Source organism: Vanellus vanellus, assembly GCF_965231255.1.
Source record: "Vanellus vanellus genome assembly, chromosome: 2".
NCBI lineage: Eukaryota > Metazoa > Chordata > Aves > Charadriiformes > Charadriidae > Vanellus > Vanellus vanellus.
The window spans coordinates 169,925,630-169,949,440 of record NC_138906.1 but is presented as its reverse complement, the minus strand read 5'-3'; the positions used below and the strand labels follow the sequence as shown (position 1 = coordinate 169,949,440).

At 60.0% G+C, this 23,811-nt stretch overlaps 4 protein-coding genes across 4 annotated transcripts; 2 read left to right on the top strand and 2 right to left on the bottom strand.

Annotated features, from left to right (window-relative positions):
- Window positions 1-284: 284 nt before the first annotated feature.
- TIGD5 (tigger transposable element derived 5) lies at window positions 285-2,018 on the top strand (the record flags this gene model as incomplete). The annotated part of the gene is made up of 1 exon (XM_082499265.1): window positions 285-2,018. The coding sequence occupies one exon, from the start codon at window positions 285-287 to the stop codon at window positions 2,016-2,018; it is 1,734 nt and encodes a 577-aa protein (XP_082355391.1).
- A 4,948-nt stretch (window positions 2,019-6,966) lies between these two features.
- On the bottom strand, window positions 6,967-9,894 carry PYCR3 (pyrroline-5-carboxylate reductase 3). The gene is made up of 6 exons (XM_082479377.1): window positions 9,812-9,894; window positions 8,818-8,882; window positions 8,453-8,632; window positions 7,904-8,116; window positions 7,676-7,768; window positions 6,967-7,329 (listed from the first exon to the last, which is right to left on the bottom strand). The coding sequence occupies exons 1-6, from the start codon at window positions 9,891-9,893 to the stop codon at window positions 7,147-7,149; spliced, it is 816 nt and encodes a 271-aa protein (XP_082335503.1). The 5' UTR covers window position 9,894; the 3' UTR covers window positions 6,967-7,146.
- Window positions 9,895-10,387: 493 nt separating this feature from the next.
- On the top strand, window positions 10,388-14,367 carry LOC309686556 (protein brambleberry-like; the record flags this gene model as incomplete). The annotated part of the gene is made up of 11 exons (XM_082499264.1): window positions 10,388-10,585; window positions 10,780-10,968; window positions 11,855-12,008; window positions 12,090-12,197; window positions 12,241-12,459; window positions 12,538-12,711; window positions 12,819-12,918; window positions 13,206-13,267; window positions 13,507-13,616; window positions 13,990-14,072; window positions 14,217-14,367. The coding sequence occupies 11 exons, from the start codon at window positions 10,388-10,390 to the stop codon at window positions 14,365-14,367; spliced, it is 1,548 nt and encodes a 515-aa protein (XP_082355390.1).
- Window positions 14,368-14,649: 282 nt separating this feature from the next.
- Window positions 14,650-22,799, bottom strand: GFUS (GDP-L-fucose synthase). The gene is made up of 11 exons (XM_082499606.1): window positions 22,760-22,799; window positions 19,210-19,371; window positions 18,100-18,214; window positions 17,767-17,895; window positions 17,596-17,669; window positions 17,289-17,422; window positions 17,074-17,138; window positions 16,799-16,865; window positions 16,617-16,696; window positions 16,305-16,404; window positions 14,650-15,097 (listed from the first exon to the last, which is right to left on the bottom strand). The coding sequence occupies exons 2-11, from the start codon at window positions 19,359-19,361 to the stop codon at window positions 15,042-15,044; spliced, it is 972 nt and encodes a 323-aa protein (XP_082355732.1). The 5' UTR covers window positions 19,362-19,371; window positions 22,760-22,799; the 3' UTR covers window positions 14,650-15,041.
- Between the last annotated feature and the right edge of the window lie 1,012 nt (window positions 22,800-23,811).

The window sequence follows — 23,811 nt, the reverse complement described above, 5'->3', positions numbered from 1 at the left end:
GGGGAGCGGCGCAAACTAATCACTTGGGGGGGGGGCGGGGGGGTCTGCGCATGCGCGTTGCGCGCCGCCCCGCCTCACCGGCCGGCTCGGGGCCGGAGCGGAGACAAAGGCGCCGCGCCTCCCCCCCCCCCCCCCCGCCTTTTTACTCCCCCCCCCCACCCCCCACCCCCCCCCCCGGTTATAACGCGCCCCTCCCCCCCCCTCCCGGTATCGCTCCGGCCCATGGCTGCGGGGGTTGCTCCATGCCCGGTGGGGAGCCGGAGGCGGGTGGGGGTCCGGCCGGTATGGCGGGAGGGCGCCGAGGCGGTGGCAAGGCAGGCGGGGGGGTGTCGGTGAAGATGGCGCTGCGCCGGGCCTACTCCATCAAGGACAAGCTACAGGCCATCGAGAGGGTGAAGAAGGGCGAGCGGCAGGCGTCGGTGTGCCGGGCTTTCGGGGTGCCGGGGGGGACGCTGAGGGGTTGGCTGAAGGACGAGGCCAAACTACGGTGGTTCCTGGAGCAGCTGGGGGGCGAGGTGGGCACCCAACGCAAGAAGATGCGCTTGGCCAACGAGGAGGAGATCGACCGCGCCGTCTACGCCTGGTTCCTCGCCCTCCGCCAGCATGGCGTCCCCCTCTCGGGGCCCCTTATCCAAGCCCAGGCCGAGGCCTTCGCCCGGCAGATCTACGGTCCCGAATGTACCTTCAAAGCCAGCCACGGCTGGTTCTGGCGCTGGCAGAAGCGGCACGGCATCTCCAGCCAGCGTATCTACGGCGAGGGCGGCCTCCCCACCGAGCCCGAACGGGCTCCTGCCACCTGCCCCGAGACCTTGCCCATGCCAGCCGCCGATGCCGGCGGCTACGGCGATGAGCAGATCTACAACGCCAACGTCACCGGGCTCTACTGGAAGCTGCTGCCGGGGCAAGCGACAACGACAGCGCGGCGGCGACCGGCTACCCGCGAGCGGGTCACTGTGCTGCTGGCCGCCAACTTGACTGGCTCCCACAAGCTCAAGCCGCTGGTGGTGGGGGGACTTCGCGATCCCCCCAGCCTCCGCCATCACAACCAGGACAAATTTCCCGCTTGCTACCGCTACAGCCCCGAAGCCAGGTTGGGGCCGGCACTTCTCCGAGCTTGGTTCTTTGAGGACTTCGTGCCGGGCGTCAAACGCTACCTGCGCCGGAGCTGCTTGCAGCAGAAGGCTGTGTTGCTTCTCAGCTCCTCGCCACCCCCCTCCGGGACAGGCCCCGAGGAGTCCCCACCGCTGCAGACGCCTGATGGCTCCATCCGTGCCCTTTTCCTCTCCAAAGGCCCTGCCGGGAGCGGCTCAGCTGGAGGAGGCGGCCGAATCCCAGCCCCACTGGAGCAGGGGGTGGTGTCAGCCTTCAAGCAGCTCTACAAGCGGGAATTGCTGCGCCTGGCTGTCTCCTGCGTGGCCGGCGGCTCCGGTGGCCCCATGGACTTTGTGCAGTCCTTCCTCCTCAAGGACATGTTGTACCTGGCCGGTCTCTCCTGGGACCTCATTCCCCCCGGCTCCATCGAGAAGTGCTGGCTGCTGGGGTTGCGCGCCGCCTTTGAGCCCCAGCCTGGGGAGGAAGAGCATGGAGACCCCTCACGTGGGGAGGAGGGTGGTGGGGACAGCAAAGTCTTTAGCGACTTGACCCACCTGGCTGCCTTGGCCTACAAGCGCTTGGCTCCCGAGGAGGTGGCCGACTGGTTGCATTTGGATGATGCAGCCCCTGGTACAGAGGAGGATGATGGGGAAGAGGACGCTGAAGAGGAAGGCCCCGGGTGCTGTGCGGCAGAGGAGGATGAGGAGGAGGAGGCAGCTGCCGGAGATGGGGGTGGTAGAAGGGGTGGGGAAGGAGGGGACAGCTTGCTGCCCACAGCTCGGGAAGCCATCAAAGGTCTGGAGACAGCCTTGCGCTGGCTGGAGGGTCAGGACCCTCGGCAAGTGGGGCCGCTGAAGCTGGTGCAGCTCCGCTCCCTGATCAGCATGGCCCAGCGACTGCACCGCGGTGGCAGCCCCCATTCTTAGGGCAGGGTGAACTGCGACCTCTCGGCTACCAACCGCCCCGCTTGGGGTGGGGGGGACATGGGGCTGGGGACACCCCGGTTGTCCCAGGGGGCTGGCGGTGGAGGTGCCAGCTTCCCTCGCCCCTCCGGCACGGGGCTCAGGAGGTCCGTGGGTTACCACGGCTAAGAGGGGGTTACAATTTAGGGCTAATGGGGTTTTTTGTGCAACAACCCCTCCGTACGTTGAGTATTTGAGGGTTGTTCCTCACCTAAATATATTTAGGAGGTGCTATTTTTTAAATCCCATGAGACTGAGCAGGGGTGGCCTCCTGGTCACCGGCACCGCTAGAAGGGGATAGATGCCCCCCAACACTGCTCGGTCCCCCCAACCCTGTGGGGAGAAGGGGCGAGGGAGGGACCTGCTCGGCATCACCACAAGGAGCCGGGATGACAGCGGAAGTTACGCTAAGTAATTCCCCACATCTCGGAGCGGGGCTGGACAGGCACTGTCCAGCAAACGTTCTGCCTCTGGGAAGAGGCTGGTGACGCCCTTCCTGCTGCCAAAACGGAGTCTTTGTTAAACTGGGGAGGTTTGGGACTGGTTTAAGACAAGTTTCTTCATGCACTGGATTGAGACAGGGACATGAGGTGGCATCCAAGAAGCTGTGGCTCCCCGGAGAGGGTCACCTCCATCATTCCCATGACAGCTCCATGCTCGGGAACGCCCAGGCCACGGAAACCTGCTGAAACAGGTACCACCATCTGAGCATCCTTGCGAAGCCAAAGGCTCCGGGAATGAGGGTTGAGGTGTCACCCCTCCGGAGTTTGCGGGGTGGCTGGGGCTGGAGGACGCATCTCGTGGTACAGAGGAGACGGTTGCTGGCGTGCTGTGCGTTGCAAGTTGAGACGGGAGCGGGGAGGGCTCCCGGCACTGCCTTGAAATGCTGGAGGCATCAGATGTGAATTTAGCAGCTCTTGACCTGATTTTTGATTAAATTTTAACCTGCTGAGACAAATTATTGAAAGGAGGGGAAAAAAAACACAACTCATCAGTGCTGGCGTGCCCCGTGTCAACAGGCGGCCGTGGGTGTTTTTACTTGTCGGGTCTTTGTCTCATAACTTCAGAGTTTATGGAAATTAAATGGATTTTTATTCCCACTTTGGGGTTGTCTTCTGTAAACAGCCACGCGGAGCCATCCCAGTGGGGTTGGGGGTGGCACAAGGGGGATCTCTGTGCGGTTGTGTCCTCTTGGTGTGGTCTTCTCCATCGTGTTCCCTGCCTCTCCCCAGCCCATTTAACACGGCAGGGCCAGGTAGGCGCCCGAGCTGCTGCGGCTGCTCCCCAAATTGACTTTTTTACTTTATTAGTAGGGTTAACTTGCCAATAAACAAGGCTGCCAGGGAATTTAGGGAGCAGCAAGAAAAAAAAAACACCACACAATAGGTCAAATTTGGAGCAGAGGTTTGTCCTTTCAGATCATGAAGCTCCACCGCAGAACCAATGGCAGGAAAAACTTCAGATTAGGGGAGAAATGCACTTCTTTTTTCCCCAGAAACCCAACCAACCTCAATTTCGGCTGTTCAGTTGCTGCCGGGTTTACAGCCAGCACAGTGCGTGGTGTCTCACCCGTTTCAGGCTTCTCCCATAGCTTTTATCCACCAACGGGATGTAATCATGTAAACCCACATTTCTATTTATTTGTATAATCTTTTGCAGCAAAGAAACCCTACAAAAACATTTAGAGCTTGGGATGTGGCTCACTTCAAGCAGTAGTTTGTGAATTAAAGGAGTTTTCAGTTGTTGGAGAAAAATGTTACCAAGCGCAGCAGAAAGTATGGGGCTGGAGGTCTTCTCTTCTCACGTAGGTTGGCCTGGGTGCGCTCATGGCACCGTGTGGTCTGGGGAGGTGAGAACATCGAATCTTCAAATGGTTTGGGTTGAAAGGGACCTTCGAAGATCACCCGGTCCAACCCCCCTGCCATGGGCAGGGACACCTCCCACCAGCCCAGGTTGCTCCAAGCCCCGTCGAACCTGGCCTTGAACACCTCCAGGGATGGGGCAGCCACAGCTTCTCGGGGCAACCTGAGCCAGGGGCTCACCACCCTCACAGTCAACAATTTCTTCATCAGTTCTCACCTAAATCTCCCCTCTTTCAGGTAAAACTGCTCCCCCTCGTCCCGTCACTCCCCTCCCTGATCCAGAGTCCCTCCCCAGCTCTCCTGGAGCCTCTTTAAGCAGTGGAAGGGGTTCTGAGGTCTCTGCAGAGCTTTCTCTTCTCCAGGGTGAACCCCCCCACCTCTCCCAGCCTGTCCTCCCAGTAGAGGGGCTCCAGCCCTTGCAGCATCTCGGTGGCCTCCTCTGGCCCCGCTCCAGCAGGTCCATGTCTGTCCTGTGCTGAGGCCCCCGAACTGGAGGCAGCACTGCGGGGGGGTCTCCCCAGAGCAGAGCAGAGCGCAGCAGAATCCCCCCCTCGCCCTGCTGGCCATGCTGCTGGGGATGCAGCCCGGGATGCCGGGGGCTTTCTGGGCTGCCAGCACACATTGCCAGGTCATGTCCCATTTCTCATCCACCAGTACCTCCAAGTCCTTCTCTGCAGGGCTGCTCTCCATCCATCCACCCATCCCCCAGTCTGTATTGATACTGGGGATTGCCCCAACCCAGTTGCAGGACCTTGCACTTGGTTTTGTTGAACTTCATGAGGTTCACATGGACCCAACTCCTCCAGTCTGTCCAGGTCCCTCTGGATGGCATCACTTCCCTCAAGCAAATCAACTGCATCATTCAGCTTGGTGTCATCTGCAAACTCGCTGAGGGTGCGCTTGATCTCATGCCTATGTTAGTGAAGAAGATATTTAATAGCATTGGTCCCAGTATGGACCCTTGAGGGACACCATTCATTACTGGTTTCCACTTGGACATTGAACCATTGGCTGTAACTCTTTGGACACCAAAACCTGATCCATCTACCTGTCCATCCCTCAAATCCATATCTTAAGGAAGTCGAGGTAGATGACATCTGTAGCTCGTCCCAGACTATATCAAAGGCCTTACAGAAGTCGAGGTAGATGACATCCATAGCTCTTCCCTTGTCCACCAATACAGTCACTCCATCATAGAAGGCCACTACCTTTGTCAGGCACGATTTGCCCTTGGTGAAGCCATGTTGGCTGCCTCTGATCACCTCCCTTCCTTCCATATGTTTCAACGTGTCTTCCAGGAGCATCTGCTCCGTGATCTCACCAGGCAGGATGAGACACCTTTCTTGAAGGCAGGAATACCAGCAGTGACTTAGTAGCAATAATTTACTTGCAGTGAGTGTTGGCTTTTTTAATAAACTTAATGGATTTCAAGACATTTTTTGTTAAAATGATGGTGGTCATCAGCATCGTGGCTTTGGGGGTTCAACGTGCCACTTCTCTGAAAGACAGCCTGAAAACCCCAAGCTCAAAAGCCTTTAGGAGGACACGTGGAGATGGGGAATGGGCAGGGGCTGGGGTCAGTATGGGGTCAGGACCTGTTGGAGCGTGTCCAGAGGAGAGCCATGAGGATGATCCGAGGGCTGGAGCACCTTTCCTACGAGGAGAGGCTGAAAGAGTTGGGGCTGTTCAGTCTGGAGAAGAGAAGGCTCTGGGGAGACCTTATTGCGGCCTTCCAGTACCTAAAAGGGGCTACAGGAGAACTGGGGAAGGACTTTTTTCTAGGGCATGTAGCGATAGGACGAGGGGGAATGGCTTTAACCTGGAAGAGGACAGGTTTAGATTAAACATTAGGAAGAAATTTTTCACTTTGAGGGTGGTGAGGCACTGGAACAGGTTGCCCAGAGAGGTTGTTGAGGCCCCATCCCTGGAGGTGTTCAAGGCCAGGCTGGACATGGCCTTGGGCAACCTGGTCTAGTGGGAGGTGTCCCTGCCTTTGGCAGGAGGGTTGGAACTCGATGATCTCCAAGGTCCTTTCCAACCTAAACCATTCTAGGATTCTATGATTCTATGATTAATTAGGTGGCTCCAAAAGGTGCCCAGGGAGGTCATGCCTTGGCATGACCTGGCAGTGCCATATGGCTGAGACATCTCTCTTGGCTTGGTGCCACCGGCATCTGGGGTGACGGCATCCCTGGGGACGGGGTCAAAGCCGTAGGAGCCGGAGGCTCAGCATCCAGCTGTTTCACCAGCAATGTTTTGCCCGGAAAAAGCCTTTAATCTTCAAAGTGGTTCGCAAATCATCACTAATTGCATCCGTGCAGGTGCCGGGAGGCAAACGAAGCTTAATTAGGGCATGTGAAAGGCTCAGATCCTTTCCAGATAGGCAGGCTTTGAGTTTCTCCTCCCTTGATGTGCAGCACCCCAGGGCTGAGAGCGGATCTGCGCTTCCATCCTGCTGCCTTGCTGCCGGAGCAAGACTCGTCTGCAGGACCATGGTGCGATGCTGGTGCCTGGCCGGGTTGGGAGGTGGAGGTTTTTTGGCTGATTGACTTCTCACCCATTGTTCTGGGATGCGGACAGCAGCTCTGTGTTGGTCTTCACATCTCCAGAGCCGAGCAGAGGAGAAGACATTAGTGCCCACGAGTAACCCAAGCACCGAGTGCCCCTGCTCGGCGCGGAGTTGGGAAATCAAAGCCTTTCTCTCTGCTCGCCCCCAGAGCATCACCCTGCCAGCTCCCCACTTCTCAAAGTCCCTTGGCATCCTCACGGTACCTGCGATGGTCCTCACCTCCTCCTGCTCTGCTCAGCCCCAGCAGGCTTGATTTGGGATCAGCCCGTCCCCAAAACCCCATCCCCTCCCTGTCCCCGGTGCCATACATCCCAGCACAGCACTGGTGGGCGTAGAGCCAGCGTGGCATCAGCTCCATCCCTGCTGGCCCAGGACCCCATGGCTGTCACCATCCCGTGGAGGTGACCCCGTGCTGGGTGCAGTAACCCCCCCAGGTCTGAAGGGACGAGAAAGAGCCAAGCCTGCCTTTGCGCTGCCCGCATTTATTTGGTCCCAGCTCTGCAGAGGTAGCACGTGGCATGGACATGGGTCCACACCATCTCCCACCCCTGGCCAGGGTCTCCCAGGGCTTTTGGGGTCCCTGAAGGGATTCAGTCTGGTCCCCACCATCCCTCCTGCCCCACAGGGGATGGGACGGAGGGGCTCATCCCCAGCCAGGCCGCTAGTCCTCGGCCACGTCGCATGCCCGGTTGGTGGCCGCCTCCACGGCATTCATGACGGTGGCCCGCAAGGCGCCCTTCTCCAGCTGGTGCAGCGCGTGGATGGTGGTGCCCCCGGGCGTGCAGACATCTCCCCGCAGCTTCGCTGGGTGCTCTCCTGTCTCCAGCATCATCTTCGCTGCACCCTACAGGAACCCAGGGTGAGTCAGGGAGAAGGGGACCTCCCAAACCTCCCCTCTTCTTGCCGGGGCTTGGGTGGCAGCACCCTCCCATCGCCCACACCCCATGGCAGGGGACAAGGCACCGAAGCATCTGTGCCACCACCATGCCCTTTGCTGTCTCCTGGTGACCTGATCTTCAGTTTCAAGAGGGGAAACGGAGGCAGGAGGCCATTCAGTATGTCCTCCCTCACTCTGCCACCCTGCTGGGTGCTACCCAGGGTAGTGACGGGGTGCCCGAGCCAGATGGCAGCTGTGGGACAGGGGGAAGAGGAGCGATGCCGGGTGTCCCCGAGCAATGGCACCAACTCACCAGCAGCGTCTGAGCTGCGATCCTGCTGGCTAAGCCACCGGGCATGCCCATCTTCACCGCTCCCTCAGCCAAAGCTTCAGCAAACAGGTAGACCTGGTGGGGAGAAGAGCATTGGGGGTGAGCATGGCCAAAAAGGAGACCCCAAACCCCAACCCGGCATGGGTGGGATTTCTGCCGGCATCCCGTGTCCCACTGGTAAGCCAGTGCCCACCGAGCGCGGGTGCTTACGTAGGCCACCCCACTACCGCTGAGGCCGGTGTGGATGTTGATGTAGGATTCAGGGACCTCCTCGCAGAGCCCACAGGAGGACAGGAGGCTCTTCAGCAGGGCGGCTTCCCCGTCACCGGCACCGCTGCCCCGGGCAAAGACCATCGCCCCTGCCTGCACCACGCATGGCAGGTTGGGCATGAGCCGCAGTACCTTGGTCCCAGCGGGGAGAAGCTGGAGAGAGACGGGGATGGGAGAGGGGTGCCAGCTCCAGGCAGCACCCAAGGGTGTCCTGAGATACCCATGGGTATGACCTATTGCGGCTGGCGGAGAAGCGTGGTCCATGGGGAAGGACCTGGGGATGCAATCTATGCGGGGACAGAGCCACAAAAGCATGTCCTTCTCTGTGGGCCCAGGTGCACATGGGAGGAGAAGGAGGAGGAGATGATGGAGGAGATGATGGAGGAGATGGAGGAGGAGATGGAGGAGGAGATGGAGGAGGAGATGGAGGAGGAGATGGAGGAGGAGATGGAGGAGGAGGAGATGGAGGAGGACGAGATGGAGGCTCACCCGCTGCAGTGTCTGGAGGGTGACGCCGGCCGCCAGCGAGACGACGATGTGGTGGGGTCCCACGGCAGGACGGATCTCCTGCAGGACCCCTGGCAAGATGTGGGGTTTGGTGGCCAGGAAGACCAGGGTGCTCTCCTGCAGCACCTCCAGGTTGCAGTGCGTGGTCCGGCAGCCGGACTCCTACCCATAGGCAGAGAGAGGTGTCACTGTCACACCCCACCCCATCCCCAGCACCCCCATGGGCAGGGCACATTTTGCATGCAGGGGACACGGCTTGGGGACCCGCTCTGGCTGGAAAGCCACCATGCCTCCCACCTCCAAGGCCACCAAGCAAGGTGGCTTGTCAACCCATGTCCCCCACTCACCCGCCAGGCGTCCAGGTTTTTGTCCGAGGGAGCGCTGGCCATGATGCTGCTGGCTGGCACTTTCCCTTGGGGAACACAGGGATGGGGGTGAGCAGCCGGGGTGACCCCAGGGCAGTGGGGACACACCAGCGCAGCCTGGGCACCCCCATCTCAGCTAGGATGTGCTCCTCTCCTCCAACCCCAGTCTGGGGGACATGGACCAAAGGGGATCAGTGGTGGATCCTGCCAGTCCAACTGTCATGGGCACCCCATGGGGATGGCTGTGGGCACCCAGTTGTGCCATGGTGCAGTGACGAGGGAGGTGACCCCAAAAGCAGGGACCATCTCCTGGTGTATGGGCAGGGCTGTCCCCACACTGTGTTGTGGGACAGGGACAACCAGGGACACCCAGGGAGGAGGGACCCCAGGGAAGGGGATGGGACAGAGGTGGCCCCATGTCCCCATGCCACTCTATGGGACAGGGAGCCCGTGAAGAGGGGCAGGGCAGGGCTGTCCCCATGTCCCCACACTGATCTATGGGACAGGGATTTCATGGAGGGTAGGGACCCTGGGGAAGGGGGCAGGATGGGGCTGTCCCCATGTCCCCACACTGATTTATGGAGTAGAGACACCGGGGAGGGGGACAGGACAGGGCTGTCACCGTGTCCCCATGCCACTCTATGGGACAGGGACCCCAGGAATGGGGACAGGACAGGGCTGTCCCCATGTCCTTGTACCGCTCTATGGGACAGAGACGCCATGGAGGGCAGGGAGCCCAGGAAAGGGGGCAGGATGGGGGTGTCCCCATGTCCCCACAATGATCTGTGGGACAGGGACCCCATGGAGGGCAGGGATCCTGGGGAGGGGTCAGGACAGGTCTGTCCCCATATCTCTGCTCTGCTCTATGGGGAAGGGACCCCAGAAGGGGTCAGAACAGGGCTGTCCCCATGTCCCCACACCGCTCTATGGGGCAGGGAGCAGGGACCCCCCCGGGCCGCCCCCTCCCCGCCCGTACCTGCCCGCAGCAGCCCCCGGGCCAGGCCGCCCGCCATCCGCCCGGCGCCCACGAACCCCACTCGCAGCTCCGCCGCCTCCATCCCGCCGGCCGCCGCGCGGACACGCCCCCTTCCGCGCCACGCCCCCTTGCGCGCCACGCCCCCTTCCGCGCCCCATTGGCCCGCCCTCTACCTGCCCCCCAACGCCCATTGGCGGTGCCTGGCTATAAGGGGGCGGGGCTCGCTGGAGGGGTGAGTGTCTGCGCAGGTGCGTGAGTGCCACGTGGAGCTGCGGCGGTTCCCGCGTACGGTAACTCCCCCTTCCCGTGGGTGAAAACGGGACACGGTCCCCAGTCCTTTCCCCCCAGTGGGGGGAGGGGGTCACACGGTCCCCAGCCATCCCCGCCGCCCCGGGGCTGTGACCAAGGCACCTGGTACCCCGAGTGTATTTTGGCGGGGCGGGGTGGGGGGGTGGTGGAGGTTGTGTGTCGCCCACCTCCCCCAAACCTCTCCCTGGCCTTGGGGGGGGCTGCTCCAGGTCTCAGGGGTCTCCCCACCTCCTTTCTGTCGCAGGACGCCCCCCTCACTGCACCATCATGGTGTCCTGGAGTTGCTGGATTCTGCTGCTCCTTTGCATTGCTGCCAGGTTTTTTGGGTGGCTGGGCCTCAGCACCCCCCCGGAGGAACTGGAGACCCCCCTGTGCATCCCCTTTGAGATGGCCACGGGTGACAATCACTTCCAGGCTGAAGCCATGCACTGGGACCTATCACCCCCGGACTCCTGTTGCCGTCAGGTGTGGCGGTGGGTTTTGTGTCCCTCCCCAGGCTGGGAAATGGGGGTCCTGGTGAGCTCCCACCCTGGGCAGCCACTTTGCCAGGTATGGGGTGTACTGTGTCCATGTAGGATGTTTTTGGGGTGCTGGGGTGGGCTCACACCCTTCTCCTTAATTTCCCACCCCCTGTGCCCCCACCCCAGCTGTGCTGGCAGCACCCATGGGTGCTGAGCTGCAACCAACACCAGTGCTGCTGCCACGTCATGGTGCAGGTCCACTCATCCCATGCTGACCTGAGGAAGGAGGAGGAGGAGGTGGTGGTGGCAGCCAAGCTGGGGGTGGACCTGTTCAACTGCCAGGCCAACGCTGAGGGTCACAGGATGTATCCTTGCACCCCAGAGCTGGTAAGGTGCCTGGGCAGAGCACCCCAAATCTTACAGTAATCCAATGTAATTCATAGAATCATAGAATGGATTGGGTTGGAAGGGACCTTAAAGGCCATCTAGTCCAACCCCCTGCCCTGGGCAGGGACACTTTCCACCAGCCCAGGTTGCTCAGAGCCCCGTCCAACCTGGCTTTGAACACCTCCGGGGATGGGGCAGCCACAGCTTCTCGGGGCAACCTGGGCTGGGGTCTTACCATCCTTGTAATCAAGAATTTATTCCTCAGATCTCATCTAAATCTCCCCTCTTTCAGTGTAAAACTGTTTCCCCCTCATCCCATCACTCCCCTCCCTGACCAAGAGTCCCTCCCCAGCTTTCCTGGAGCCCCTTTAGGCACTGGAAGGGGCTCTAAGGTCTCCCCGGAGCATTCTCTTCTCCAGGCTGAACCCCCCCAACTCTCCCAGCTTGTCCTCCCAGCCAAGGGGCTCCAGCCCTCCCAGCATCTCGGTGGCCTCCTCTGGCCCCACTCCAACAGGTCTATGTCCTATCACCCACCCTCCTCCCCCCTCAGCATCCCAAACCTTATAGCTGCAGAGCCCAAGCTGCATCCAACCACCTCTGCTCAGCCTCTCATCCTCATTTTGGGGCAAACCCAGCCCTGTTTAGCCCATTTCCCTCATCGCAAATGAGGGTTTCCCTTCCTGATCCCTTTTCTACCCCCAGCCTTGCTCGCTGCCGAAGGCTTTTCTGAAGTCTCTTTCCCCAGCACTGTGGGATGGAGATTAATCACTGGGGGCTCCTTTTGAGATGCTGAGGGGTGCCCATGGGGAGAGCCAGCATCCACCTGGTATGTGGTGGTAGGCACAGCCATAGGGCTGTGGGGTCACTACCCCAATATTCTTCCCAGGAGGAGCTGCAGGAGCAGCCGACTGGGTGTCGGCGGTCAAGACTGGAGATGCCCATCCACCGCAGCCTGCAGCAGCCAGTGCTGGATGAGACCCTCATTGCCAGCGGGCAGCATCGGGTGGCCCAGCTCGTGGAGGACATCACCCAGCAGATGGGTAAGAGCCCCTGGCTGGGATGCTGTGACATCCCTGTGTCCCACCTTGGGGACTGACCCAGCCTCTTGTGCCTCCCTACAGGGAACGTGAGCAGCTGTGGAGGTGCGGGGCTCCGGGAAGGGCACCGGGTTGTCCTGTCTGACCTCCACCATGAGCAGGAAAGAGCTCGGGACATCTATTTCCAACTAGGTGGGAATGCAGCAAACCCCACTCCTAGCTCTTTTTGTGTCAGAACATCCCTGGGTGCAGCTTCCCCGGCTCATCCTGCCACCGTATCCATCTCCTCCACGTGCAGAGAGTGACTTGGCCCTTCTCCTGGCCCAGCAGCGCAGGATGGAGGAGGTCATGGAGAAGCTGCAGCAGGTCAACCGGAGCCTGGGGCTGATACTGGCAACTGTGGAGGGTGCACGGAACCATCTGGAGAACCTCCATGCTGTCCTCCACCCAGCTGGTGAGCTGGGGGTGGGTGCTGGAGGGCAGATGGGTGCTGGTGGGTGCCAACATCAAGCTGTTGCTTCCTGTCCCACAGGTCAGAGCCCAAGTGCCATCTCCACCTTCATCCTACATGGTTCCTACTTTGCGCTGCTTGTCGCGCTACTGGTGCCCACACCACCCCGTGCCATCCTCCTCCTCACCTTCAGTGTCCTTGGCGAGCTCCTCGGCATCCCAGCACTCTCCACTCTCCTGGTCCTTGCTGTGGCAGGTGGGGATGGGTTGGGGGGGACCTAGTTGGGGACATGCCACCCTGGGGTGCTACAGGGGATGGGCTGGGGGTGCTCTGCCCTCTTCTACCCTCTTGCTCCCCTGCAGGGCAGCTGCTGGTGGTAGCCGCCCGCTGTGGTGCTGGGGGGGCCTGGCTGATGTTTCCGCAGGAGGAGCCCCATCACCAGCTCACCTCCACCCCAGACAGGTAGGAGATGGTTGGGGAGGAGACACATGGGCATAGCACCCTTGGGAGCTGCTAGGACCCATCCTGGATGTCCCGCTGCCATCTGGCAGAGGTCCCCAGGGTGGGTGGGCTGGTGGTCTCCAGGAGGGGGGAGTGGTAGGACACATCTTGGTGGCTTGCCTGCAGCTTTTGGGCACCTCATCCCAGCTCCCTGCCTGGAGGAGGTTGTGGGGAGGGGGCTGCCATCATGATGGTGATATGAAAGCCACCAAGGCGATGAGGCTCTGGTTTTCCTTCTTTTCACATAGGGAGTGCAGAATGGAGCTGTTGCAGGAGGAGCTGGACAGGATGGAGATGAGTTGCCTGCAAGGTGAGAGCTGGCCGAGCAGGGGGACGGGCGAGAGGTGACCATGAGGTGGGAGGTATGGTGGCTGTAAGACAGGGGTCTGAAGCCTCCAGCAAGTCCCCATCCTGTGTTGGGGTGTGGGTGTTATCCCAAAGTGCCCCCAGGCTATGCTAGGGCATGGGCACCACCCCGGGGTGTCCCCATCCTCCACCTGGGGTCAGCAGTGTTGGCAGTGTGTCACCACCCATGCCATGTTCCCACAGAGCCCTCGTACCTGGAGCAGCCCCCAGTGATGGCAGGGGACACCCCTTGCTTAGCAGGACATGTGTCACCTGTCCCCAGCAGCTGGAGGACAAAGCTGAGCTCACGTGGGGTAAGCCTGAGCTGGGGGTAGGTGCTGGGTGGGATGTCCCCAGGCTGGGCCAGATCCTGCTCCTGGAGGTCCAGCTGTGTCCCCTTGAGGGTCAGAGCCTCTAGGGCTGGGGCATTCTCATTGTCATTGTGCTTCTGGGTGCTGGACACCCTGTAGGGAGAGTGGCCAGGGCTGGTCCTGCAGATCTTGTTGGGGGCATCACACCCAAGGGGGAAGACTTTTGGGTGGAGGGGCTGTCTTCCAAGGGTGGATGGCCAAGGCACCCATCCTGTATGACCCACGCGTCCCCAAGGGACAAAGGGCATCTCCTGCAGGCCAGAAGGGTCACCAGGTATGGAGTATACCCTGTCTAAACCCCTTCTTCCCCAACCAGGTGATGCAGGAGCCGCCTGTGGGTGCTGGGAAGTGCTGGGAGCCCAAACCCTGCAGCCCAAGCCAGTCTCTGGCCAGCAACATGTGAGTACCAACCATAAAGAACATCCCTTCTCCAGCAACACGTTGGGGCTGGTGTCACCTCAGGGTGCAGCCAGTGATCTGGCAGTGTGGGGGACAGCTATGCCGAGGGCTTCTTGGGGTGCTGATGGGGTCTCTCCTCCATAGGTCCTCACTGTCCCCGCGGTGTCAGGGGCTCACCAGGGCCAGGCAGCGGTGCCGGAAGAAAGCCATCCCTGGGCAGGACTTCTGCCATGTCCACACCACTGGTCGAACCTCCTGCAGCGGCTTGGCCATGGACTCATCCCCCCATATCTGACCCTCTACCTCCTCCCAGAGGGGTTTTAAACCTTCTTCTGGCTCTTCCAGATCTTGGTGGAGAACACATAGTGGTGCTCAGGACCCTACGGGTACCATTTGACGTGGGTAGGGGACAGTGCTGTGGGGCAGATGCTCCTCATCCCACCAGTTTTATGCTATTTATGTATAATTTAATAAATGCCGTATTTACAGCTGGAGCCTTCCCCATTCTGGTCCCCCCCTCCCCCCATCTTGATGCTGGGACCTTGCTGGGGGCTTCAGGACCATCCCCATGTGCCGAAAGCAACAGCAAATGTCCGGCTGTCATTCCTGTGCCAGAGTAACCCTGATCACCTTCCTTTTATTGCAGCCTAATTACAGGTAATTAGTAGTGTAGCCTATTACAGCTGCTTGCATGTGGCCAAGGCAGTGGTGGTGGCAGCTCCAGTTGGTGGCTACCAAGCAGTTTAGTGTCCCAGAACCTTTGGGGTGCCCCAACCTTCCTTCCCACCCAGCCCTGGGCGTCCCTTGCTGCTCCCAGTAGCAGGCAGGAATGTGGGGGCTGCTCACTGGGCTCGTCCCCCTTTTACTTTGGAAATATCTCTGTCACTCCCCCAGCCCCGTCCTCTGCCCCAGCAAAGGACAACCCTGAGATGAAGAGGATGACGCCGGTCCCAGTGTCGCATTGGTCCATCACTTCCTGGCGTTGGCATAGTTGGCGCTGAACCAGGCACAGGTCTCCTTCACGGCTGGGGAGGGAGAAGATGGGGGACGGGTTTTGGGATTGGGAAGGCAGTTTGTTCAAAGAATCATACAACAGTTTGGGTTGGAAGGGACCTTTAAAGGCCATCGAGTCCAACCCCCCTACCATGGGCAGGGACATCTTCAACTAGACCAGGTTGCTCAGAGCCCTGTCCAACCTGACCTGGAATGTTTCCAGGGATGGGGCATCCACCACCTCTCTGGGCAACCTGGACCAGTGTCTTGCCACCCTCACAGTCAAGAATTTCTTCCCAGTATCTCATCTAAATCTTCCCTCTTCCAGTTTAAAACTGATTCCCCAGGTCTTGCCCGTACAGGCCCTGCTATAAAGTCTGTCCCCATCCTTCTTGTTTGGGTCACAACAACCCCATGCAGCACTACAGGACTAGGGAGGAGTGGCTCGAAAACTGTCCGGCAGAAAAGGACTGGGGGTGTTGGTGGACAGCCAGCTGAATATGAGCCAGCAGTGTGCCCAGGTGGTCAAGAAGGCCAACAGCCTCCTGGCCAGTATCAGGAATAGCGTGGTGAGCAGGACTAGGGGAGTGATCATCCCCCTGTACTCGGCACTGCTGAGGCCCCACCTCAAATGCTGCGTTCAGTTTTGGGCCCCTCACTACAAGAAGGACACTGAGGTGTTGGAGCGTGTCCAGAGAAGGGCTACAAAGCTGGTAAGGACAAATCTTATGGGGAACGACTGAGGGAACTGGGGTTGTTCAGCCTGGAGAAGAGGAGGCTGAAGGGAGATCTTATCACCCTCTACAACTACCTGAAAGGAGGTTGTAGAGAGGTGGGGGGCTGACCTCTTCTCCCTGGTGACAAGGGATAGGAAGAGAGGAAATGGGTTCAAGTTACGTCAGGAGAGGTTTAGATTGGATATTAGGAAACATTTTTTCACTGAAAGGGTTATTAAACCTTGGAAGAGGCTGCCCAGGGAGGGGGTGGATTTGTCATCCCTGGAAGTGTTTAAAAGAGAAAAAAAAAGGGTAGATGTGGTACTTGGGGACATGGTTTAGAAGTGGTTTTGTCAGGGTAGTTTAATGGACTTGATGATCTTAAAGGTCCCTTCCAACCTCAGCGATTCTATGATTCCTATAAACCCCCTTTAGGTCCTCAAAGTCTGGACCATCCTGATGTCACCAAGGCTAACAGCAGTGGGTAGGACCTCTGTGTTTCATGGAGCGCCCTTCATCTCACCTTGCCTGAAGGGTGTGAACTGGAAGCCGGGCAGGTAGCGCTGTAGCTTGGCGTTGCTGGCTGTCTTCTTGAATTGCCCATCTGCTTTGGTGGTGTCAAACTGGGGCAGGAGAGATTAAGGGAAACCGAAGGGGGAAAAACAGGTCTTGCTCTGTCCCACCCCTGTCATGGCTGGGGCAGTGGGAGGGATGCTCTGGACCATGGCATCTCTCTCGGAGCCCTACGGCTGCTGGTGGAAAGTGGGGGTGTGTCCCCCCATGCTGCAGCAGCCCTTTGAGCAAGGTGGGGGGGGCAGCCTGGGGTGAAGGATACAACAAGCTCTCCTGTGAAGTCCATGGCCTCTGCGATCGCCTCTGCTGCCTCCCTGATGGAGACTTCATCTTCTTCTCCCACTGTGGAGAAGGGCATGATCATGGTGGTTCCCCCATCCCCTTGAAAAGGGGCTGGTGGGGGAGTTGGGTTGGGGGGGGGGGGGGGTGTCAGCAGGGACTTACCTGACAAAATGATGGGTTCCACCTCATCATATTCCCGCAGGACCCAAAGGAAGAGCCGGGCTAGGTCCTGTGGAGGAGCAGACAGTTCTTGTGGGGTGGCTGCTGTCCCCCAGCCCTCCCATCTCAAGGGGACCCAACCCTGAAGGTGGCCAATGCTGCCTAGGACAACCCAGGTGGGCTCAGACCCTGCTGAGGTCCAGGCACTGGCCTCCCCAGCCCCACACCCTGCCCTCCCCGAGCTGTGGGAGGTAAGTGCTCCCCAAGGCCACGCGTACCAGGGAGTAGATGAACTGTCTCCTGGGCTTGCCTGTGCCCCAGACGGTCAGAGCAGAGCCAGTCTCTGCAGGAGGAAGGAGAGAGTGTCCATGAGCTTCAGAACCACCTCCACCCACCCTAGCTATCCTGCAGCGCAGCTCACGGAGCAGGCAGGTGGAAAAATACCCAACCCAACACTCCCCAAAAAAGCCCCAAGAAGCCCTGCCGCGCTCACGTTTGGCCAGGTAGACCTTGTGGATGAGTCCTGGCAGGACGTGGCCATCCTCGATGTTGAAGTTGTCGTGCGGCCCGAAGACATTGGTGGGGATGACAGCGGTGAAGCGGCAGCCGTGCTGCTCGAAGTAGCCCCTGGGTGAGAGCAGGTGGATTGTCAACCAGCCACAGTCACCTACTCCCTCCAGCGCAGAGCTGTCCCCAGAAGACCCCAGCCAGCAGCATCTCCATCTGCTGAGCCCAGGTATCTCCACAGCTCCATTTAATTCCTGGGAGCCCATAAGGGCTCTCCTGTGTCCCCCTCGCACCTATTCTGGATGTCGATCATCCTCTTGGCGTAGGAATAGCCAAAGTTGGAGCTATGGGGTGGCCCGTTGTGAATCTGGGGACAAGAAAGCAGACTTAAGCAGGGCATGGACCTCCGCCCGCCCCCCCTTCCCTCCCCCCCCGAGACTGTGTATGGGGCTGGAGGTGCTCACCATGCTCTCATCGATGGGGTACGTAGTCTTGTCTGGGAAGATGCAGGTGGAGAGGCAGGAGACCACCTTTTGCACCCCTGTCTCGTATGCCGAGTGCAGGACGTTGTCATTGATATGGATGTTTCTCCTCTGGGGATGGAGAGATGTGTCAGATTTGTGGGGTGGGGACCCCCCAAAACCTTGTGCTGTATGGATAATAACTCCAGAAACCAGAGGAGCTCTAGTTTGGCCCCAGGAGCAGAGCAAGCCACATCCCCACATCACAGCTTAGGGAGGACAGAGGGTTACAGCATCCACAGGGACCCTGATACCACCCGTTCCCCAGGCGCTCACCCAAAAATCCAGGTTGTAGCGGATGTTTTTGAAGAGGCCCCCAACCATGGCCGCCAGGTGGATGACGTGGGTGGGCTTGTGCTGCTCGAACAGGGCTTTGGTTGCCACAGCATTCCTGGGATGGGAAATTTTGGGGTTCAGCGGCATTGCACCCTCAGCAAGTTTGCCGATGACCCCAAGCTGTGTGGTGAGGTAGACACGCTGGCTGGGAGGGACTCCATCCAGATGGACCTGGACAGGCTGAAGAGGTGGGCCCACGCCAACCTCATGCAGTTCAACAAGGCCAAGTGCAAGGTCCTACATCTGGGTCGGGGCAATCCCAAGCACAGATACAGACTTGGCAGGGAATGGCTGGAGAGCAGCCCTGAGGAGAAGGACCTGGGGTGCTGATGGATGAGAAGCTCAACGTGAGCTGGCAATGTGCGATCATAGCCCAGAAGGCCAACCGTATCCTGGGCTGCATCAGAAGTGTGGCCAGCAGGGCAAGGGAGGTGATTCTGCCCCTCTACTCCACTCTGGTGAGACACCACCTGGAGTACTGCGTCCAGCTCTGGAGCTTCCAACATAGGAAAGACGTGGACCTGTTGGAGCGGGGCCAGAGAAGGGTCACACAGATGATTAGAGGGTTGGAGCACCTCTCCTATGAGGACAGGCTGAGAGAGTTGGGGTTGTTCAGCCTGGAGAAGAGAAGGCTCTGGGGAGACCTTAGAGCAGCCTTCCAGTCCCTAAAGGGGGGCTCCAGGAGAGCTGGGGAAGAACGTTTTGCAAGAGCATGTGGTGATAGGATGAGGGGGAGCGGCTTTAAACTGGAAGAGGGGAGATTTAGATTAGATATTAGGAAGAAATTTTTCACTGTGAGGGTGGTGAGCCCCTGGAACAGGTTGCCCAGAGAAGCTGTGGCTACCCCATCCCTGGAGGTGTTCAAGGCCAGGTTGGATGGGGCTTGGAGCAACCTGATCCAGTTGAAGATGTCTCTGCCCATGGCAGGGGGGTTGGACTAGATGGCCTTTAAAGGTCCCTCCCCACCCAAACCATTCTATGATTGAGGGAGCAGACCTGGAGGGGTTCCAAGCAAAAAACAAACCAAAAAAACCCACGCAGTCAACTCACGTCAAGTCAGCATCTCTGGAGGACACGAAGATCCACTTCTCATCTGGCCGCCCCTCTCCATCGGCTACCACCTTCTCAATGGCTCTTCCCACCAAACCAGTGCCACCTGTCACCAGGATGCGCTTGGCCACCGGACCCGCCACTTCCGTCATGGCCAAAACCCTGCAAGGAGTTGGGGGGGGGGGGGGGGGGGGGGCTAAACTGGGGGTCACATTGGGGTGCAACCCACTATGGACCACCAAGTTTCCCCCCCCCCAGCCTGGTGCCCACGAGCATCATCCACACACCAGGCCTGTGGCATCATTTTTTGTGGGGGGCTTTTACCCTCTTCTGCCAGCAAAATCAAAAAGGAAAGCAGAAGCGGTGCATTTGGAGGTGACGTGGCCGGGCCGGGGCGGCAGGAACTCGTCAGCTGTAGTTGCTAATTAATGAAACCGGCCGGTGGCCTTCAGGCTCCCCATGCGCTGGCGGCATCTGGGCTGGGGCCAGATCCTGCCACATGGCGCCGCACGGCCTACGGAAACGAGGGCTCAGCCCACACCCCGTGCTGCCCTCCCGTCCCCAGGTCTGCACCTCAAATCTCTCCCCGCACCCCAGGTCTACACTCCATACGTCCTCCTGCACCCCAAACCCCGGGTCTGCACCACAAATCTCCCTCTGCACCCCAGATCTCTTCCTGCATCAAGTCTCATGTCTGCACCCCACACCTCCCCTGCACCCCGAATCCCATGTCTGCATCCCAGATCTCCCCCTGCACCCCAGTTCTGCACCCATCTCCTCCTGCACCCCAAGTCCCACGTCTGCACCCCAAATCTTCCCCTGCACCCCAGGTCTGCACTCAAACTCCAGGTCTGCAACCAGGTCTGCACCCCAAATCTCCCTCCTGCACCTCAGCTCTGCACCCCACATCTCCTCCCGCACCCCAAGTCCCAGGTCTGCACCCCAAATCTCCCTCCTGCACCTCAGCTCTGCTCCCCACATCTCCTCCCGCACCCCAAGTCCCAGGTCTGCACCCCAAATCTCCCTTCTGCACCTCAGCTCTGCACCCCACACCTCCCCTGCACCCCAAGTCCCAGGTCTGCACCCCAAATCTCCCTCCTGCACCTCAGCTCTGCACCCCACACCTCCCCTGCACCCCAAGTCCCAGGTCTGCACCCCAAATCTCCCTTCTGCACCTCAGCTCTGCACCCCACACCTCCCCTGCACCCCAAGTCCCAGGTCTGCACCCCAAATCTCCCTCCTGCACCTCAGCTCTGCACCCCACACCTCCCCTGCACCCCAAGTCCCAGGTCTGCACCCCAAATCTCCCTCCTGCACCTCAGCTCTGCACCCCACACCTCCCCTGCACCCCAAGTCCCAGGTCTGCACCCCAAATCTCCCTTCTGCACCTCAGCTCTGCACCCCACATCTCCTCCCGCACCCCAAGTCCCAGGTCTGCACCCCAAATCTCCCTCCTGCACCTCAGCTCTGCACCCCACACCTCCCCTGCACCCCAAGTCCCAGGTCTGCACCCCAAATCTCCCTCCTGCACCTCAGCTCTGCACCCCACACCTCCCCTGCACCCCAAGTCCCAGGTCTGCACCCCAAATCTCCCTTCTGCACCTCAGCTCTGCACCCCACACCTCCCCTGCACCCCAAGTCCCAGGTCTGCACCCCAAATCTCCCTTCTGCACCTCAGCTCTGCACCCCACATCTCCTCCTGCACCCTGAGTCCAACGTCTGCACCCAGGTCTGCACCCCACACCTCCCCTGCACCCCAAATCCCAGGTCTGCACCCCAAATTTCCCCCTGCATCCCAGATCTCCTGCACTGCAAATTCCACATCTGCACACAGGTGCACCCCAAATGTGGCCCTGCACGCCAAACCCCATGTCCGCACCCAGATCTGCACCCCATGCCTCCCCTACACCCTGAGTCCCAGGTCTGCACCCCAAATCTCCCTCCTGCACCTCAGCTCTGCACCCCACATCTCCTCCCGCACCCCAAGTCCCAGGTCTGCACCCGAAATCTCCCTTCTGCACCTCAGCTCTGCACCCCACACCTCCCCTGCACCCCAAGTCCCAGGTCTGCACCCCAAATCTCCCCCTGCACTCAGCTCTGTACCCCACATCTCGTCCTGCACCCCGAGTCCCACATTTGCACCAATGTCTGCACCCGACATCCCACATCTGCATCCAGATCTGCACCCCATGCCTCCCCTGCACCCTAAGTCCCAGTTCTGCACCCCAAATCTCCCCCTGCACCCCAAATCCCACATCTACACCTAGGTCTGCACCCCAGGTCTCCTCCTGCACCCCAAGTCCAGTGTTTGCACCCAGATGTGTACCCCAAATCCCATGTCTGCACCCCAAACTTCCCCCTGCACCCCAGATCTCTTGCACCCCAAATTCCACGTCTGCACCCCAAGTCTACCCCGCACCCCAAACCCCAGGTCTGCACCCCAAATCTCCTCCTGCACCCCAGCTTTGCACCCCAGATCTCTTCCAGCACCCCAGGTTTCACGTCAGCACCCAGGTCTGCGCTCCAAATCCCAGCTCTGCACCCCACATCTCCTCCTGCACCCTGAGTCCAACGTCTGCACCCAGGTCTGCACCCCACACCTCCCCTGCACCCCAAATCCCAGGTCTGCACCCCAAATTTCCCCCTGCATCCCAGATCTCCTGCACTGCAAATTCCACATCTGCACACAGGTGCACCCCAAATGTGGCCCTGCACGCCAAACCCCATGTCCGCACCCAGATCTGCACCCCATGCCTCCCCTACACCCTGAGTCCCAGGTCTGCACCCCAAATCTCCCCTGCATCCCAAACCCTGGGTCTGCAGCCCAAATCTATACCCACACCCCAGCTCTTCCGCTGCACCCCAAGTCCCAGGCCTGCACTCCACACCTCCTCCTGCACCTCAAACCCCGGGTCCCGGGGTCTGCACCCCAAATTTCCCCCTGCACCCCAAATCCCAGGTCTGCACCCCAAATTTCCCCCTGCCCCCCAGATCTCTTGCACCCCATATTCCAGGTCTGCACTCAGGTCTGCACCCCAAGTTTCCTCCTGCACCCCAGATCTCCTGCACCCCAAATCCCAGGTCTGCACCCCAAATTTACTCCTGCACTCCAGATCTCCTGCACCCCAAATTCCACGTCTGCATGCAAGTCTGCACCCCAAATCCCAGGTCTTCACCCCAGCCCTCCCGCTGCACCCCGAGTCCCAGGTCTGCACCCCACGCCTCCCATGCACCCCAAATCCCACATCTGCACCCCAAACTCCAGGTCTGCACCCCACACCACCCCTGCACCCCAAATCCCACGCCTGCACCCCAAATCTCCTCCCGCTCCCCGCCCCCCCCCCCCCCCCCCCGCCATTCCACCCTAGAGCTTCCCACCGCGCCCCCTCCCCCTCCCCCTGTACTATTCCCCCATTTGGGGATCCCCTCCCACTCCCACACACACCCCGAGACATCCCCGCGGCGGCGGCGGGGGGGGGGGAGGGGGGGAGCGCCCCCACAAACACTCCCTGATGGGGGGGGGGGGGGCGGTATTGGGGTCCCGTCTCACCCCGCAGCGGGGCTCGGCTCGATTCGGCTCCGCTCGGCGGCGCTCGGCTTCCCTCGGAATCGCTCGGAAGGGCTCGGAATCTCTCGGAAAGGCTCGGAGAGACTCGGCTCAGGGGGGCTCGGCTCTGCTCGGAAGGCCTCTGTTCGGCTCCGGGGGGCTCGGCTCGGTTGGGCCCGGCGGGGCTCCGCTCGGAAACGATCGGAATCACTCGGCTCCGCTCGGCTACTTTCGGCCTCGCTTCCTGCCGGCCCCGCCGCCATTACCCGGGCGCCACCGCTCGGTTCTTCGGGAAATGGAGTCCGCCCGTGGGGTTACCGACACCGGCACCTGCCACAGCAGCGGGGGGGGGACAGCGGTACCGTCACCCGTGGGGGTGCTGGTGCGAGCCCGGGCGCCTACACCCGGCGGTTTGAGGGGAAAGGGGTGCAGGTTTCCCTCCCCTCCTCCCCAACCACAAAGGCCTCATCAAAAGGGATTTTGTTGAGGGGAGGTTTAATCATATTTAATGCACTTCAGCTGGGATTAATGACCCCGGTGGGCGGCGGTGGTGGTTTCAAAGACATCCCCCCCCTCTGGCTGGTTTTTCCTCTGGGATTTCTGAGGTAAAGGCAGAGTCTTGTGCTGCTCGAAGTTAAACCGTTGAAGAATGTGATCGAGGGGGACGCAGCCAGGAATTCCCACTTTTCCCCCAAAAGAGATAACGGCCCTGACGTTGAGGAGCAGTAGGATATCACGGCTTTTTCACTGCTTTTCTCCCTCCTCCTTTCTCCTGGGCGAGAACTGGAAGAGGAGCGTGCCCTTTTCCCTGAGGAAAAGCTGAGTCTTTGGGGATCCCCCTTCTTGTAGTAGGTCGTTTTTTTCCCTCTGCACGTTGAAAGCTGTCACCTTGTCCTCGCGTGACCAGCCGTGTCCCATGGCCCCTGGTGAGTCCCAGCATCTCCCCAGCCTTCCCAGGGCTTTCCCAACTCTAAAATCCCACTCCTACAAGTCACTCCAGTCCCGGAGCTATTCCCCCTGCCCCCATGGTGCAGGATGACCTGGCTGATCTCACA